This window comes from Coenobita brevimanus, chromosome 86 (assembly GCF_032717465.1).
Source record: "Coenobita brevimanus isolate Jiangsu-jjx chromosome 86, ASM3271746v2, whole genome shotgun sequence".
NCBI lineage: Eukaryota > Metazoa > Arthropoda > Malacostraca > Decapoda > Coenobitidae > Coenobita > Coenobita brevimanus.
Window position 1 is genome coordinate 27,709,652 of NC_137039.1, and position 18,055 is coordinate 27,727,706.

The following is an 18,055-nucleotide window of genomic DNA, read 5'->3' on the forward strand; positions in this document are numbered from 1 at the left end:
TGGTTGCCATACACCTGTATATGACATAGGATTTTATATCCATTTTCTTTCTAATGTTATAGTAATCACTTTGTCATATATGGATATATTTGATGTTATTATGATGACATAAGACTAGTTAGTTTTAACATAGGCACGGTTAATCTTTCTATGGTTCATCTGTAATACTTTCACGAGTGTCAGCACAAGGCAATCATCACTCTAGATAAATATTATACAAGCTTTCCCAGAATTGATATATTTTGAAAAAGTGTTTATATGTCTGTGATTATGATTGGGAGACATATGACACCCAGTATCATGTGAACAGCACAAAAATATTAGACAGGTAGAGGTAACTGAAATGTAAAGACAGTAAACGAACGTATCTGAAACTAATCCTCAGAGTAGCGTATAAACCCATTTGTCACTGATACGCCAGCTTTATTGTGAAGGTGACATGTGAGATTCATTCTTATATTGGACATTATATATGTAAAATAAATACAAGGTAAGGTTAAACACACTTTGGGGGGCTCCTTTTATTCATCTAATAACCAGTGTATCCACCGCCTGCATCCGGAACAGACAGATAATACCATGACTCTGTAGCCACGACACCTACAATGAAGCTGTGCCATTCACGTAATGAAACATCAAACCACAATATACTTTCCGAAACCTAGATATCACCACATACGGGTAGTATGTATAAATAATGATGTGGTTAAAATTGTCCAACATGCAGACCCTGTAGGCTATTATTAACCTCTGCATTGTTAATCTATTTGTATTAGTGATAACGAAAGAATTGTGATGGGTATTTTTCTCGTGCTGTTTAATAATCTGAATTTCACTTATATTCAAGGGGGGCTGGGTGACTCAGTGGTAGCATGCGTAGCTCTAGACCATGAGGTAGCGGGTTCACTCCCCACCCGGGTAGCTACTCAGCTGAAAGTTAGCACTCTCATCACCCTATCAGGGCTATGTGGTCTAATATAGGCCTAGCTCGGAGAGTTCATTCCCTCACTTATATTCAAACATGACAACTCAGCCCATCGCACTTTATATATGAACATGGCAACTCCGCCCTTGCAGTCACTGTGTTTCCCAAGATGCATTTTCACAATATAATGTGTGTAATGGGTTATATTCTTTAACACAGAGGTATAAATATTACTGAACTGTTACCATTTATAAGTCAATGGATGCTTGCAGTCACACAGTGGCATTGATTTGCTTATTAGCAGTACCACCTACGATGGCTAACCATGCGTACCAACCGTACTGAGACGACAAGTGGCCGGGAATAATGTTTCATTCTGTTCATTTTGCCAATCTTCGCACCACACTTTAAAGATACTGTTGGGAGCTAGTGTACATATATATATATATATATATATATATATATATATACAGTACAGTATAATCATCATCATCATCCAGACCTCCTTTCCCACCTTAGGGCAGGGTGAGGAATAGTAACGTCCAGACAGCTTAAGTTTGCCCAATTCAATATATATATTCCTTCAGTCATTTCTCATTTGTATGAATATATATATATATACAGTATATCTCATCTCATCTCATCTCATCAGCCGTGTGAGTGTCCACTGCAGGACCGGCCTATCCCTACCGAAGTGGGGACAATACAGCCAATGCATCTCTACCAAGTGGCTTAGGCTGTCTAGTAGAGATTGTATGTAGGCTGAGAAGTGCTTGTAAGTGTAATTGTTGTGTTGGAATGGCTTTGGATGTGTGTGTAGACTGTGAACCAAGTGTAATCGGCCCGCACAAGCCGACTGGGTGCAAGCATACTTTATAGTAAGCGACAGTGGTTCAACCACAGCACCCCTTATGTTCTCCAATGCAGTACGTGGCCAGAAGAACGCTCCCAAAGTTTTTTACCCTGGCGGGGCGCGAACCCTCGTTCTTCAGTGTACGAAAATGCACACTTTACCACTGTACCACATGTATATGCATATATCTGTCTATCTGTCTATTGCCAGACGCCTCAGTCCCGTTTGGGGTGGCCACAAACAAATCGCCTCCAAGTCGCCCTGTCCCCTGCCATTTCACTGCCCTGCTCCCAACTCACCCCTCCCTCTCTCATATACCTCTCCACCTCATCCCTCCATCTCATCCTCGGCCTCCCCCTTCCTCTTCCCCCCTCCACCTCACTCACATACACTCTCTTCGTCAGTCTTTCACCCTCCATCCTTGCCACATATATATACAGGTATATATATATATATACATACAGTATATATATATTGACTGTATCAGATCCGTTTATGTGAAGCTACAGAATGTGGTGAATGTTTTTGGCGTATCCGATAGAGCCAGGATTCTGGGTGCTTGAATGATGAGTTAATGGAAGCGTGGCCCATTGGATTGGGCAGATTTGGGCTATCTGGACATTACTACTCCTCTGCCCTATGACGGGAAAGGAGGTCCGGATGATGATGATGATGATGATATATATATCTCCATTCCATCCGTCATCCAATCATTTATTTATTTAATCTTTTCATTTATGCTGTGTCTGTATTATAAAGACTGCCTTTACATAACCTTTTTCCTTTAATTACCAATTCTGTTTTGAACACCTGACTTACTGTCTTAATACAGATTTCATCTGTTCTGCTGCTGTACAATGGGAATGCTACTTTCATAATTGTGGAGTAATGAGATGGACAGATTTTATTTTTTTTCTTCTGCCTGTAGTTAAGTTTTGTGCATGTGAAATACAGGTACCCTAGCTAATGTTTTCATAATTCGTATCTGACTGTGGTGTATTGGGTATTGTGCTGTGCTAAAGCAGGTCCTGGGATTGGAAAGGACTTAATTATAAGATTAAATGCTACCTACTCTTCAAAATATTTGCTTGTCTGAGTCTGGCCGGGGTGGGATCACAAAGGTAACTGAGAACCTTAGCTAAGTTAAAATATAAAGTCTACTCCGAGGGATGTTGAATGACTTTTATAGTAACTGATAGCAGCCACAGCATCATGCAGTGTTCTGAAACTTGTTAATGTGCCATGCATCAAGTATGGCATGGAGAAATGCAAAGAAGGATAAGGCAGAGAAATATTAATACTGCAGGAAAAGAACAAGGATGAGTAGATGGATGTATAAATAATGTGGGATTCTGTTGCAAAGACGCAGTAGGATCTCTAGGATATGTGGAAGCGAAAACCACTATTCCCATATTATTTACCATGTACGGTACTTATAGCTATTCATGAAAGATGTTTGAATGTGTATTCAGTGACTGGTAACTTAGTATGCTGACAGAGTCTTTATTTTCCTAAGCAGAGATTGATCTTGATGATTGATGTGTTGACTTAACCAAGCATTTTAAAGCTCTGAGTGAAAATGTAGGCAACAAATTACACCATTATGCTGCACATTAATTTCCTTCAATCAGTTTTGCTTGTGAGCTGTGTGGATGAGCTCTTTTAATGTCACCCACAGCAAATCCTGGCATCAGGTCCCCATTCTTACACCTTTTTTTGCCAGTATTCTCTTCCTTATTTTTCATCCATACCACATACAGTCTTTTTTTTCCAACAGTGTCCACAGTGTTACTTGTTAAGAATTTGAGCACATTATCAGTGGTCATTCTTTAAACATATGTATATCATCACAATTTATGTCCTATAAACCATTCGCCAATTAAATATATGACAGTTATAGTCACAGGATGCGAGATGTTCATCCATCCATCCATCATCCAATCCTACATCGCCCCATGAGGAGCGTAGGAGCCCAGGGCTAGGCAGGTGGTCCCGATATTTAAGATGAGAGTGACCAGCCTCACTCATCCCTGAGTGGCATTACATGAGCAATCAACCCCAACCACGTCTTGGATATAAACCTTCACCGGCTCAATCCGATTGGAGCACAATAATTACCCACTAAACCACCAGGCACCAAAATTTGGTTAGGCCTGTATAGTTATCACCCAGCGTAGTAAATGGTTTCCTGGTGCACAGGAAACCATTTGGCTTGTCACTCAGTGTAGAGTCGCCCACAGGCTGAAGGAAGTGGAAAGAATGAAGGAAAGAAAGACAAAAGAGAATGGAAGTAATTCATTTAATATTTCAGATGGACTGGTGAGCAGTGGATGTAGTAGCAACAATGGGAATGGGTCATCGCAAGGCACACTATTGTTAGACTTGTGCCGGGAGGACCGAGAGTTCATTGCAGTGGAGGAAGAAATGCAGGCCACCATTAGGGAGCACAGAGACAATGGGCATGCTGGCGGTATCTTTGCAAAGTACAATGTTGTCAAGGTAAGAACATCATACTTACCAGTATTTTCAGCCATGTCAGATGTGATATCTTTTTTGGTATGTAGTTTTACATTTTAATCTTAAAAGAATGAATATGTTTTACTTGTGTACTCTGTTTGTATTAGTAGCTGCTTTTCTTATTTTTGGACCCTACCCCTTTCATTGTTGTGGAATTTAGAATAGTGGTAAGGAGGATGGATTACCTCCAATAGGTATTCTCATATTGATTGTATATTCTTTTCATTTTGACTGCTTCTGCTTTCTTAACCTTGGTTCCTTGAAAACCATACCTGGTACGCTTTTTTGTGGGATGTTTGATGCATATGATTTAACTAAAAAGATAACATTGGCTTTCTGTATGTAGTATTAGTTTACTTTAGATGGTTTCATTATTCCAGCAGTGCCATTATACCATTGACTCAACAAAGTAGGAGCTGTAGGTGTCCTATGGGATCTGATTTGTTTCTGCTTAACTATTGAGTTTCACAGAGGAATAGTGGCAGCTTTCACCGGTATCTGCCTTAAAGCGAACATTATTTCACCAGATACAAAAGATTCGCAACAAGCGACTGTGGGAACGCTACACCCACCGACGAAGGGAAGTGGCAGAGGAGAGCAATGGACAGTCAACCGAGAGAATGCTCTTCCATGGCTCACCCTTCATATCAGCCATTGTACAGAAGGGCTTTGATGAACGCCATGCATACATTGGGGGCATGTTTGGGGCAGGTGAGTGTGGGATTGTCTGGGTCAGAGTCAGGACAAACCAACACATAATACTTAGTTTCATCTCTAACTTTAAGCTCTACTTCTAAGTCCTTCACCCCACATATCCAGTAATGAATGAATAATTTTTACTGTTTACTTTTCATGTCTGATGTTCAGGAGAAGTGTATTAATTTTCCTGTTAGTCAGTATTCCAGATAAAGAAAACTGCAGAGTTGTTGTCACTTTGTGTATGTAGATTAGAGGATGTGTTTTGGTTATGCTTAAAGAAGTTTCAGTGACAGACAATCCACTCACTTGATGTAGTGCTGCTCTCGGGTGTCTGCCCTTTCCTCTCCTTCATCCTTCTTTCCCTCCATCCTCTTCTGTCTTTCTTTCCTTCATTCTTTCCTCATCCTTCTGCCTACAGGTGACTTTACAGTCCCTCTTCGATCTTTCTTTCCTTCACTCTTTCCTCTTCCTTTTGCCTGTGGGTGACACTACACTGAGTGACAAGCCAAATGGTTTCCTGTACACCAGGAAACCATTGATCATGCTGGGTGCTAACCATATAACCAAATTTTGGCGCCTGGTGGTTTAGTGGGTAATTACGGAGCTCCAGTAGGATTGAGCTGGTGAAGGTTTATATCCAAGGGGTGGTTGGGGTTTATTGCTCGTGTAATGCCACTCAGGGATGAGTGAGGCTGGTCATTCTCATCTTAAATGTCAGGACCAACTTGCCTAGCCCTGGGCTTCTACGCTTCTAATGGGGCAGCGTAGGAGTGGATGACGAATGAATGACAAGAAATTAATAAAATTGTCCCGGAGGATTGGAAGTCAGGTATAATTATTCCCTTGTACAAAGGAAAAGGGGAAAAAGAAGTGTGTGGTAATCATAGGGGCATTTGTCTTCTTAGTATAATAGGAAAAGTGTATGGTAGGTTACTTATAGACAGAGTTAGAGAAAGAACAGAGAAATTAGTTGGAGAAGAACAGGGATGCTTTAGGAAGGGAAGAGGTTGTGTAGATCAGATATTCATTCTTAGATCTTTAGTGGAAAAGTTTCTAGAGAAGGGAAAGAAGTTGTATGCGGCTTTCATGGATTTGGAGAAAGCATATGACAGGGTGGATAGACAAGGATTGTGGAAAGTGTTAAGAATATATGGAGTAGATGGGAAGTTGTTGAATGCTGTGAAGAGTATGTACGATGGTGCGAAGGCTGCAGTGCGTGTGGATGGTGAACTAAGTGAATTTTTCTCTGTGAAAGTTGGTTTGAAACAGGGATGTGTCATGTCTCCATGGTTGTTCAATCTGTACATGGATGGGGTAATAAAAGAGGTACAAGGTAGGGTAGTGGATGTTGGAGTGGCCCTGGTGAGAGAGGATAGTGTTTGGAAACTCCCTGTACTGTTGTTTGCAGATGATACTGTGTTGTTGAGTGAAGACGAAGGGGAGCTGCAAGGCTTGGTGGATGAGTTTGAGAGAGTGTGTAAGAAACGGAACCTAAAGGTGAATGTAGGGAAGAGTAAATTGATGGTCTTTGAGAGAGGTGAAGTCAGTGAATGTACAGCGAGGTTGGATGGTGAGGAATTGGAAAATGTGAGTACGTTTAAGTATTTGGGTAGTGTGATGAGTAAGGATGGAGGTTTGGAGGGTGAAGTGCTTGAAAGGGTACAGCAGGGAAGAAAGGTTGCTGGTTCCTTAAAAGCAGTGATAAGAAACAGGGAAGTGAGCATGGAAGTAAAAAAGTTACTACATGACAGTATTGTGATACCAACTCTAACGTACGGAAGTGAAGCTTGGTCATTGTTGGAAGGACACAAGTCAAGAGTGAGAGCAGTGGAAATGAGTTATTTAAGAGGAGCCTGTGGAGTCACGTGGAGAGACAGGCTGACGAATGAGGATATAAAGGAGCGTTGTGGTGTGGATGTGGATGTGATAGGAAGCGTTGTGAGGAACACACTGAGGTGGTTTGGCCATGTGGAGAGGATGGAGGGTGAAAGATTGACGAAGAGAGTGTATGTGAGTGAGGTGGAGGGTGGAAGAGGGAGGGGGAGACCGAGGATGAGATGGAGGGATGGGGTGGAGAGGTATATGAGAGAGGGGGGTGTGAGTTGGGAGCAGGGCAGTGAAATGGCGGGGGACAGGGCGACTTGGAGGCGATTTGTTTGTGGCCACCCCAAACGGGATTGAGGCGTCTGGCAATAGATAGATAGATAGATAGTCTTTAGTGTTAGTTTTAACACTGCTTATGCAAAGATGTAAGCAAACCATTAATTTATAACAGTTTAAAGGTCACTCTCATCTTAAATGTCAGGACCAACTTGCCTAGCTCCGGACTCCTACGCTTCTCATGGGGCAACGTAGGATTGGGTGATGAATGGATAAATATGACTTGACAGTGCATAATGGTTAGATATCATACCACTTTTCATGATGCAGTCAGCAGTGAGGTAGAAGAGTTAACTTTTTTATTTTTTAAGTAATTAGGTTAAATATTGTGAATTTGCCCAGAGATGTCGTTTTTATTTTATTATTGCTCTCTCCGTAGTATTTATTCAGATTAGAACAGATCTTTTGAATTGGTGGGGCTAGATACAGTCTTAATAAATCCAGAAGGTATAGGCTTTTGTAAGTTGAATAAAAGCATCTGGTAACAGGAATAATACTTAAAAAAAAAAAAAAAAAATCAGTACCGTACATATTCAGATGGTTAACTCCCTTCAGTCTGGTGACATTTTATTTAGTTCTTGCTACCCCAGACTAGTTTATTAAACTTTGGAGAGAGAGTTTTTGAACTGGGAAAGTCATATATAGCCTTCATGAACTTCATTATTACCTGAGGTATGTCTAAAGTTGAAAAAAATGATCGGGTAGCAGCAAGACTAGTTTTTAGGACATCACCTGGGGCTGTATTCTCACTGATATAAGCTTTAATTTTTATGCCATTTCCTTATCAGTTGTTTTTTTTTAATATGGCACATTAATATTCTCTTGTTATTTATGCAATCTGTATTAGTATTAGAAAAATGTAGGTAGCATAAAAGGGAATACCGAGGTGTAATATGTAATTTGAATCAGTAAGAGGTCCTACAAAGCCTTCCCAGCAAACAGGATTATGACCCTTAGATCAAAGCAAAGCGTAATATTGTATGGTCTTTGGCTCTTACTGTTGAACTTGTACTCCTTGGCAGGTATCTACTTCGCGGAGCACTCATCGAAGAGTAATCAATACGTGTATGGCATTGGTGGTGGCAGTGGGTGTCCAGTGCACAAAGACAGGTCCTGTTACTCTTGCTACAGGTTAGTCGTTACTTGTTGCTCTTGTGTTTCCTCATTTAATGGGTACTGGAGAGGGATGTCTTCCTGTGGTGGCACTAATATAACCAGTCAGCTCTACTGCCTGGTTATTCTAATGTTCCTGAACTCCCTCCCTATCCTCTGAAAAAAGAAGGATGGACTGCTGGAGGAAGGCAACTTCAGCTTGCAGTCCATCAGTTTGTCATTCAGATGAGCTGCTGCCGCTAATTTAAATCTGTTTCATCATTAATTTCTAATGAATTAACATTTTTCTCTGCTGAGTTTTTTTTTTTTTTTTTTTTTTTTTTTTTTTTTTTTTTTTTAAGCCCCTCATTCATGAAACAGATATATGTCTAACCTAAGGTTGTATGGTTCAGAAATTGTGACATTCCACATTTGTGCAGTTGCCATGCTCCACAAGTAGATTCCACAAGTTTTGCAGGTGTTTGGTCATAGGTGTTGCTTGGGGTGAGATTGCTAAGCCTGATGGTACAAGAAGATGATTTTGTAGCTTATTATTATTATTATTTATATTTGAGACTGCTGTATTGTGAAAAACCTTCTTGTGTTTCTTGTTTTTCCTTAGTGATTTTACCATTCAAAGATTGCATATATATATATATATATATATATATATATATATATATATATATATTTATATATATAGTGGGTAATAATTGTGTTCCAATTGGATTGAGTCAGTGAAGGTTTATATCCATGGGGTGGTTGGAGTTCATTGCTCACATAATGCCACTCAGGGATGAGTGAGGTTGGTCACTCTCATCTCAAATGTCAGGACCAACTGCCTAGCCCTGGGCTCCTACGCTTCTCATGGGGCAACGTAGGATTGGATGATGGATGGATATATATATATATATATATGAAACGAAGATGAAGGGTGCGAAGTGGAGGAGTGGGAGGATGTGAAATGTGTTAGATCGGGAATGAATGGGAGAGGAAGATGTAAGGAAGGAGTTGCTTTGTTGATGAATGAGGTGTGGCAGAGTGGAATGAGAGACTACAAATGTGTCAGCTTGAGGTGTATGTATGTCAAGTTCAAGTTTGAGAAGGTGAAAGTGGCAGTGATTGTAGCGTATGGACCTTGTGAGGACAGGAGTGAGAGAGAGAAAGACAGGTTTTGGGATGAGCTGGGTGAAGTAGTGGGAGAAATGATGGGGGATATGAACGGAAGAGTAGGCACTGGTCTTGAGGATGACATAATGGGTTGTTATGGAGTACCAGGAGCAAATGATAATGGGAATCGACTAAAGGATATGTGTCAGGAGAGGAGGTTGTGCATTTGTAATTCTCATTTCAGACACAAAGATGCACATAAATATACATGGTATAGAGGAAACGGGGATTGTGTAGAAAGAAGCCTGATTGATTACGTGCTCGTAGAGAGGTCGATGATGGGAATGGTTGCTGATACGAGGGCTGTGAGAGGACGATGTGGAGGTCTGTCAGATCATGTGATTGTGGTATGCAAGATCAAGCTGAGAGGAGTGAGGTGGATCAAGAGGGAGAGGAGCTGTCAGGGAGAAAGACTGATAATTGAGAAGCTGAGGATCAAAGAAATGGCAGATGATTACAGGACCAAAGTAGAGGACGAGTTAGAATCAGCGAACTGGAATGAATTGGATCTGGACAGCCTGTGGATTGCATATAGGGATTGCTTAGTTAGGAGAGCTAAAGTGGTGTGTGGTGTGGCAAGAGTATCAACAAAGAAGAAGGGTACGGCATGGTGGGATGAGGAGGTTGAGAGAGCACTGGAGGAAAAGAGAAAGAAGTGGCTAAAGTGGTTACAGGATAGGGGTTCAATTGAAATAGGAACTGACTATATTGAGAGCAAGGAGCACGTAAAGAGACTAGTGAAGAGGAAAAAGGAGTAGGTAAATGATGATCTGTGAAGAAAAATGAATGCAAACTACTCTGAAAATAGGAAGTTGTTCTGGAAAGAGATGCAGAAATGTAGAAGTGAAAGCGGAAAGAAATGTGATGGTGTGAAGAATGCAGGTGGTAGGTTACTAATTCATGGAGATGAAGTAAGGACCAGATGGAAAGAATATTTTGAAAGCCTGATGAATGGGAATAGAGAGCGCAGAACGGCTGTAAACATGATTGGTTTTGGGGTGTGCCGAGAAGGAATGCAGTGCCAGGAGATGTGACACTCACATAGGTGAAGAGCGCTGTGGAACGGCTGAAAAATGGGAAAGCAGCTGGGGTTGATGAGGTGTATGCAGAGATGCTTAAGTGTAGTGGAGAGAGTGGAATGAAGTGCTTGTTGGAGACATGTAAGCAGGCATGGATGAGTGAAACTGTGCCTGCAGAGTGGAAAAAGGCTGTGATTGTACCCCTGTACAAAAATGAGCGAAGTGAGTGCAAGAATTATCATGGCATAAGTTTATTGAGTGTGGTAGGGAAGGTATATGGAAGAATTATTATAGAGAAAGTAAGAGAGATATCAGAAGTCCTAGTGAGTGATGAACAGGGTGGCTTTAGGAGTGGCAGAGGATATGTGGATCAAGTATTTGCAGTAAGACAGGTAGCAGAGAAGGCTTGTGAGAAGGACCATAAGGTGTTAATGGCATTCATGGATCTGGATAAAGCGTACGACAAAGTATACTGAGAGGTATTGTGGAAAGTTTTGCACATGTATGGTATAGATGGTAAGCTGTTAGGTGCTGCCAAGAGTTTTTATGATGGTAGCGAAGCATATGTAAGGGTTAATGGGCATCTAAGTGAGTGGTTCACGATCGGTGTGGGCGTGCGACAAGGTTGTGTGATGTCCCCTTGGGTGTTCAATATAAATATGGATGGGGTGATGAGAGAAGTAAAAACACAAGTAATGGAAAGAGGGATGGCGCTGGTAATGAATGATGATGGGTGGAATATCTCAAATTTGTTGTATGCTAATGATGCAGTACTGCTTGCAAGTACCGGACAAGAACTTTTTAGGATAGTGCAGAGTTTTGCTGATGTCTGTGAGTGTCGTGCCGTGAGAGTAAATGTTGAGAAGAGTAAAGTGATGGTTATTGAGAGAGAAGGTGACTCCCTGTATGATGTCACAGTGAATGGAGAGAGACTGGAATTGGTGAGAGAGTTCAAATACATGGGTACAGTGATAGAAAAGAGAATAATATGTGCAAAAGAAGTGGAAAGTAGAGTGACACAAGGAAGAAAAGTGACTGATGCAATGAAGGCCTTGATAAGAAACAGAGGCTTGAGTGTTGCAGCTGCACGAGGCTTACATAAGGGAGTGTTAGTGCCAGCCCTAACATATGGGTGTGAGACTGTGGTGTGGCATGAAAATGAAAAGTCAAGAGTAAGAGCAGTCGAGATGGGACTGCTGAGGAATGTATGTGGAGTACAGAGGGTGGATGGGATACAAAATAATGTGATTCGTGAAAGGTATGGAGTGAGGAAGTCGGTGGACACCAGAATCGAAGAGAGTGTCCTGGGATGGTATGGTCATGTGGAAAGTATGGATAACAATAGTATGGTAAAAAAGGTAAACCTGAGCAAATTTGAAGGAGGGAGGAGACGAGGTAGGCCAAGGAGAAGGTGGAGAGATATGGTGGATGAGTGTGTGAGGAAGAGAGGTTAGGAAGTCGATGAGGCTAGGAAACTGACAAGAGATCGAGCTAGCTGGATGAATTTTGTGAGAAGTGCGTGATCAGGAATTTTGGCACCCCTTGTGAGCATAGCAGCATCCGGATTGACTCAATCGGATACGTTGTGTGAAGCTGCAGAGTGTGGTGAATGTTTTTGGCGTATCCGGTAGAGCCAGGATTCCGGGGACTTGAATGATGAGTGAATGGAAGTGTGGCCTATTTGGATTGGACAAGTTTGTGCTGTGTGGACATTGCTTCTACTCACCCTGCCCTTGGGCGGAAAAGGTCTGGATGATGATGATGATGATGATATATATATACTGTATATATATATATACATATATATATCCATCCATCCATCATCCAATCCTACGTTGCCCCATGAGGAGTGTAGAAGCCCGGGGCTAGGCAGTTGGTCCTGACATTTAAGATGAGAGTGACCAGCCTCACTCATCCCTGAGTGGCAATACATGAGCAAAAAATCCCAGTCACCCCTTGGATATAAACCTTCACTGGTTCAATCCAACTGGAGCACAATAATTACCCACTAAACCACCAGGTGTTTTATATATATATATATATATATATATATATATATATATATATATATATATATATACAGTATATATATTTAGGTGGTAGGTGGGGGTGCTCACCATCCACTCACTTGATGTAGTGCTGCTCTCAGGTGTCTGCCCTTTCCTCTCCTCCTTCCTTCTTTCCTTCCAACTTTCCTTCATTCTTTCCTTGTCCTTCTGCCTGCGGGTGACTTTACACTTCTGTCTTTCTTTCCTTCATTCTTTCCTCTTCCTTCTGCCTGTGGGTGACTCTACATTGAGTGACAAGCCAAATGGTTTCCTGTACACCAGGAAACCATCATTAACTATGCTGGGTGGTAACCGTATAACCAACTTATGGCGCCTGGTGGTTTAGTCGGTAATTACGGCACTCCAATTGGATTGAGCTGGTGAAGGTTTATATCCAAGGGGTGGTTGGGGTTTATTGCTCACATATTGCCACTCAGGGATGAGTGAGGGTGGTCACTATCATCTTAAATGTCAGGACCAACTTGCCTAGCCCCGGGCTCTTACGCTCCTCATGGGGCAACATATGATTGGATGATGGATGTATATATATATATATATATACCGGTATATATATATATATATATATATATATATACACGACATCCAACAATGTGGATTCCACAGTGTCTTTAAACATACCATCTAGCACTGAGTGTGACCAATGGCTTCCGCATTTTTGTTTAAGCACATGACCATTAAATATATTTCTCTTAAAGTAGAATGTTCCTTGTACATATCCTAAACTGACGACTGACTAACTAACAGTATTAGTAGTTGTAGTTGCAGCCCCAGGCTTCTCTGAATATGAAACCGGTGGGCTGCAGGCCAGAAGTTACACCAAATATTTATTCATCATCCTCATCCAGACTTTTATACATACAATAAAACCTCGCTATATGATTAGGGCCCAAGCCATTCCAAAAAAAAGGGAAATTCCAATAAAAGCGACATCCGAACTTCCCCCTGCTGACCCGGACTTTTTCCAATATATCAGACATTAGTCTTGATCACACCAATGGTTTTTAAACTGTTTTCACTACCATTACAGTACTGTACTGTATTATATATTCATTACAATAATCAAATGGGGTAATATAAATTCTGTACCGTACACAGATAAACATGTCATTTATTTGCCGTATTGTGGTGAACATAGTTGAAGTGGTCATGCAATCCGGAGTGCTTGTGGCTTTCTCGGACCTTTTCCGATATATAAGAAAGCCATTAGTCCGGTAGCTCCTTTATTCCGATAAAAGCGAATTCTGGTCTGTTGAAATCCATTATATCGAGGTTTTACTGTAATTAGCTCTTGTTTTGATGCTGAAGCTATATCAGGTGATATGCATTTCAGACAGTTGCTTCTGTGCCGAGTTACATTGGGCAAGTCTTTCCTCCAATTTTCTGCAATGAAGATGGCTCATGCACCTCCTGGCCACCACTCTGTTGTAGGCCGACCCAGTGCTGGTGGCCTCTGTTACCCAGAATATGTTGTCTACCGTGGTGAACAGGTTAGACCCCAGTGCTTGTTACTTATTATTGGTATGCATATGCTGCAGTGTACTGTTTTTTTCTTCTTTTTTTCTGTGAAATTTTCAGGATTTTTTTATTTTTTATTATTCATTTAAATCTTGGAGACATTTCCTCCACTCCATCCAGAAATTGAAGTTTATGCAATTAATCTTTTCCAGGCGTACCCAGAGTACCTCATCACTTACCAGATAGTAAAACCAGACGAGTCTGGGCCTAAAGAAGATGGAACACGAGACAACGATTGACAAGTGTTGACAATCTTTCAGCTCTATTCTAAAGACACTTCAAATGGAGTGTTTTAGAGTAACATCCACCATATTGTGTTATGTGTTTCTCAGTCTTTAATATAGAAAACTTATTTATATGGCTCAGGCTGGTGTTAGCTTCCCAGTCAAGGGGTTGCATTCTCGTCAGGTTAGGAAGCTTTCTGGCACCACATCCTGAGTAGTTTATTTTGAATACCACACCATCTTATTTTTCCTGTGTGGTGTCTGGTGGTTACATTGCCCAGTTGGGGTGATAGCCTTGCAAAAATTGTCAACGAGGTATCTAAAGGTTTTCCAATTATGTAAGTCCATCATGGAAGGTATGCTGGTCAGCATTAAATTGCGCTGATTACAGTATTCTGTTCTTTGGCCTGTACAACCTTAAACGGGATTGGAATTGGCTCTGACCTCGTTTTGTTATTTGTGTTTTTTTTGTTATGGGCATCAGTTGCATAAGTAACATTTCAGAGAATTTTAACCTGCCATATACAGAAATAAACAGGAAAGGAGTAGGAGCTAGGAAGCCTTCTAAACCCACCGAGCCTGGGGTTGTCTTCTTTTATTTTACCCTTGCCATCTCCTGACAGTTTTATTCCACTTAGAGACTTCAAACAGAAGGGGTTAGATACAGCCTTAATAAACCCCTTCAGCATGACAGACCTTTCCTAAGCTGAATAAAATTGTCTGGTAGCAGCAAGAATAAAGTAAAAAAGGGCATCATCTGGATTCGGGGAGCTAACCTCCGAGGAAGTGGCTCAAGGTGGTTGTGATGTTTACTGTGAGACATGAGAAGTGAAGAGTGATCAGTATGATATATATTTGGGCTGTACTTTAGGTGGCAGAGGAGGCTTTGTAGCATCTCTTCCATTGCAGTTTATTTTGCATATTATCACTCTCATCTTAAATGTCAGGACCAACTGCCTAGTCCCGGGCTCATATGCTCTTCATGGGGCAACGTAGGATTGGATGGTGGATGGATGGTTGGACATCTTAACATTCTCCTGTGTATTGTATTATTTTTATCTTTATAATACTGATGTAGAATGCTTAAAAAACACACAAGAAGATGTTAAGGTGTAATGTGCAAAATTAATTGCAAAGGAAGAGATGTCATGAGATCCCACAGGCCACTTAGATTATGACCCTGTATTGCATGGTTGTGTTCTTGTAAGTAAAGAGATACACCAAGTCCTCATTATGTCAAGGATGTGTTCTGATTACCTGTTATGTCACAGCTTATTTTAATACAACTGGCACTGGATACTGTGAATTGGGGGATATTGGCAAATCAGCTGTATAGTTAGCAGTGGAACTTTAATAGGCAATCTGTGTGTTATGTGCTGTGGCTTGAATGCTAAAAAGGTCACAAGAAAAAGACATCATATAAGAAATCCTTTCTGTATAGCATGGTTGTGTTACAAGCACTAGAAGTCCTTGCTTTGTCATGCTCTTCTTAATGCCCTTTCTTCAAATTAACCTTATCATGGTCAGTACAACTCTGGTATTCTCTTCCACCCAGCACAACACTCTCCCAAAACCCTGCTTTCACCATGGCTTCACAATCCTGTCAGAGCATAGTCACATATGATAATCCTAATCTGATACAGTGGCGTATGTTTGTGTTCCAACTTTCAGTCATACCCATGCATTCCTTAATTCAGCTGATCCATACTCCTTTATAGTCTCCTTCCATCTCTAGCAGCAGTTCTTAATTCCTCTGTTACTCTTTCAGTCTTGTCCACTTCACCACACAAATGCCTAATCCATACTCGCATTCTCTCATGCATGCATCCTTTCATTTAGTCCCACATATTCACTTTCTCTCTCTTTCTCTCTTTCAACATTCCAAGTTTGCAGATAGTCCATCATCTGGTCCTTAGTCAGCAGTTGTGATATTTCATAACACATCCTTAACATATGATGCAGACTTAGTGTGTAGAGTATGGTTGTGTTCATGTAAATTAATGGATAAGGGTTTTTGCTGATGTGGATGCTTTTTGCAGGGTGGGAATAGGAGTTATGTGTGGTAGTGTGGAGGGGAAGTATTTATAAAGATCTAACCAGTTTACAGGATAATGAAGTGTGTAGAACAGCTTAACTTTTTTGTTTTTTTAAAAGATATTCACTTTAATTTAATTGTGATGTGTTTAGTAGCTGCATGAGTGACAATAAAAGTATAAACAAGCAGTCTTCTACACAACTTTAACTTAAAGAGTTTATAAATACAGTCCCAGGTTTTTTGTGTATGTGTGTGTGTGTGTGTGTGTGTGTGTGTGTGTGTGTGTGTGTGTGTGTGTGTGTGTGTGTGCATATGTATGTGCATGCATGTGCAAGTGAATTTAAATGTGAATGTGTGTGAGTGTGTAGGTGTGTAAATGTGAATGTGAGTAGGTATGCAGATGTGTGGATGTGAGATTGTAAAGATGTGTGTGTGTGCATGTATGTGTGTGCAGTAGGGCTAATGTTCCACAGTGACACAGGGACACTCTAAAGCCCTGCCACGGGTTGCTCTCATTAAAAATCCCAAATGGGGCATACCTTTTTCATTTAGTCATTCCATGTAGAAAGAGTATTAATTAAGCTGGCCTATTTGAAGTTGGTAGCATACTTTCATTGTGATGTGCACTAATTAAGGGTCCATGTGTTTCATCTCTTTTTGTTTAATGCTGCTAGGAAACTAATCAGTGGTGTCAAGATTTTTTTTTTTTTTTTTTAATGTATATGGTGTCAGGAGCTTTATAACAATGCTGGTAGTTATTTTGTATTGTTATTTTAGTGTTTTCTGGTGATGCTGTTGGCTGTGCTGGAGGTGGAGTTAGCCCGTGATATTTTTGGCAGTATGCTTGAAACTTAAATCACAAAGGGGACCCTGATGACCTGTTGATTTAAGGTACTTCAACTGGATGTGGTCCAGAAGGGTATGATTCTGAGAGATGTTTGGGGTTTATTGCTCATGTCTTGCCACTTGGGTAAGCAACTGCTCACTCATCTTAAATATCTAGATTGAATAGCCTAGTCCCAGTTCCCTATGCTCCTGATGGAGCAAAACTAGATTGGGTGGTGGATGAATGGATAGAAGGCAGGCCCCTAAGTTTTGACAAATATTTATGGAACTGTCCAGCCTGTATCCCACATTACAGACCAAAGCCAGCAGTGATATGGAGAGACCAGATTCACTTTATCTTTAACCCATACCATCCCAGGCATTTTTGCAATTTTATACCCACCCAATCCCAGACGCTTTTTCGCGACATCCTGACGCTATGACACAGTGGCCAACTGATGTTACCCACCCACCCAGAACCAAACTCAGTGCTACAAGTGCTTGGGCACAGTGTTGCCAATACGTTAAGGTACTCCTTAGCAAAAAATTAGCTAGACTGAAGCAATTTGAGATGCAGCAGGGCTCGAATTTTGCTTTCGGCATCATCACGTTGGTGGGATTAAGTGAAACTCTTTTACTGTTGGCACCATGCCTACGGCTGGATTGTATGGGTTAATGGACATCATGATATGCTTTTGATTACTAGATCAGATAACTCTATACCCACATCAAAGAGAGTAACCAGCAGCAGTAAGCAAAGGTCATATTTGTTCTGCCTTTGTCACATGCTTCAGAAATTATCATAAAATATTGGGAGCTTGCCTCTTTCTTTGTGACTAAAATTTTAAGCATGCAGCCATCATTCTTATTTATTACATCTGTGTATGTGAAGTGTTGGAGGTAAACATTACTTTTATATTTTGGTGGACTGTCAGTTCACCTTCCTCTGGTG

The 18,055-nt window shown here is 40.9% G+C and overlaps 1 protein-coding gene across 1 annotated transcript in view; it reads left to right on the forward strand.

Moving 5' to 3' along the window:
- Positions 1–14,258, forward strand: part of Tnks (tankyrase) — a 41,963-nt gene extending 27,705 nt beyond the window's left edge. The window contains exons 18-22 of the mRNA XM_080280831.1: positions 4,090–4,277; positions 4,823–5,006; positions 8,177–8,285; positions 13,835–13,991; positions 14,172–14,258. Coding sequence (XP_080136957.1) covers positions 4,090–4,277; positions 4,823–5,006; positions 8,177–8,285; positions 13,835–13,991; positions 14,172–14,258 — 725 coding nt within the window. The remainder of the gene's footprint in view (positions 1–4,089; positions 4,278–4,822; positions 5,007–8,176; positions 8,286–13,834; positions 13,992–14,171) is intronic.
- Positions 14,259–18,055: the final 3,797 nt, after the last annotated feature.